The sequence below is a fragment of the Laetiporus sulphureus genome, assembly GCF_001632365.1.
Source record: "Laetiporus sulphureus 93-53 unplaced genomic scaffold LAESUscaffold_91, whole genome shotgun sequence".
NCBI lineage: Eukaryota > Fungi > Basidiomycota > Agaricomycetes > Polyporales > Laetiporaceae > Laetiporus > Laetiporus sulphureus.
Genome location: NW_024468600.1, coordinates 73,859 through 74,404, shown reverse-complemented (window position 1 = coordinate 74,404; position 546 = coordinate 73,859). Strand labels below are relative to the sequence as shown.

The 546-nt window shown below is 57.7% G+C and overlaps 1 protein-coding gene across 1 annotated transcript; it reads left to right on the top strand.

The window, feature by feature from the left end:
• Window positions 1–16: 16 nt before the first annotated feature.
• On the top strand, window positions 17–343 carry LAESUDRAFT_764886 (uncharacterized protein; the record flags this gene model as incomplete). Its single annotated transcript, XM_040913532.1, has 1 exon — window positions 17–343. A coding segment is annotated over one exon (327 nt), but the record flags the coding sequence as incomplete, so codon positions are not given.
• Between the last annotated feature and the right edge of the window lie 203 nt (window positions 344–546).

Genomic DNA, 546 nt, shown 5'->3' with positions numbered 1-546 from the left:
AAATTTTGATGATGAGGCCACCAAGGAGGCCCTGCACGTGCTCTCGGAGCTGTATGCGCCACCGCCCAGCACGTCCGTGCATGCGAAAGGCAAGAGCGTGGTTCGAGATGACAAGAGCGTGGATCAAGACGACCTGGATGAGACCGACACATCTCGAATATCAGGGAAGCTCGCTGCCAGCGGTGCGGTTCCTGCTCATGACGTCTCTGGGGACATTGCTGCCCGCGCGTGGAGGAACCTCCGCCGGGATGTGGAGAGCAAGCTTGCTGAGTCCAGTCGTAAGTTCCTGCTGGCATTTGGAGAGGTTGACAAGGTGATTATCTGTTTCCGCTCTCTGGGCTAGGCCATGAGCCCGTGTGCGCGTACTTCGCGTCACAGCTCCGAGCCCTTTTGTGTCAATTCGATATATTACCCGTCATGGGGACGTGCATGATATGTTGCCCTCCCTCTCTGCATGGCGTATCTGCCGAGTACTGTATATGGCCTCGTTGCCGGGCGGAGCCGTCTGCTAGGTTCGGCTTGGTTGATGGGGAAGCGTTCTCAGGC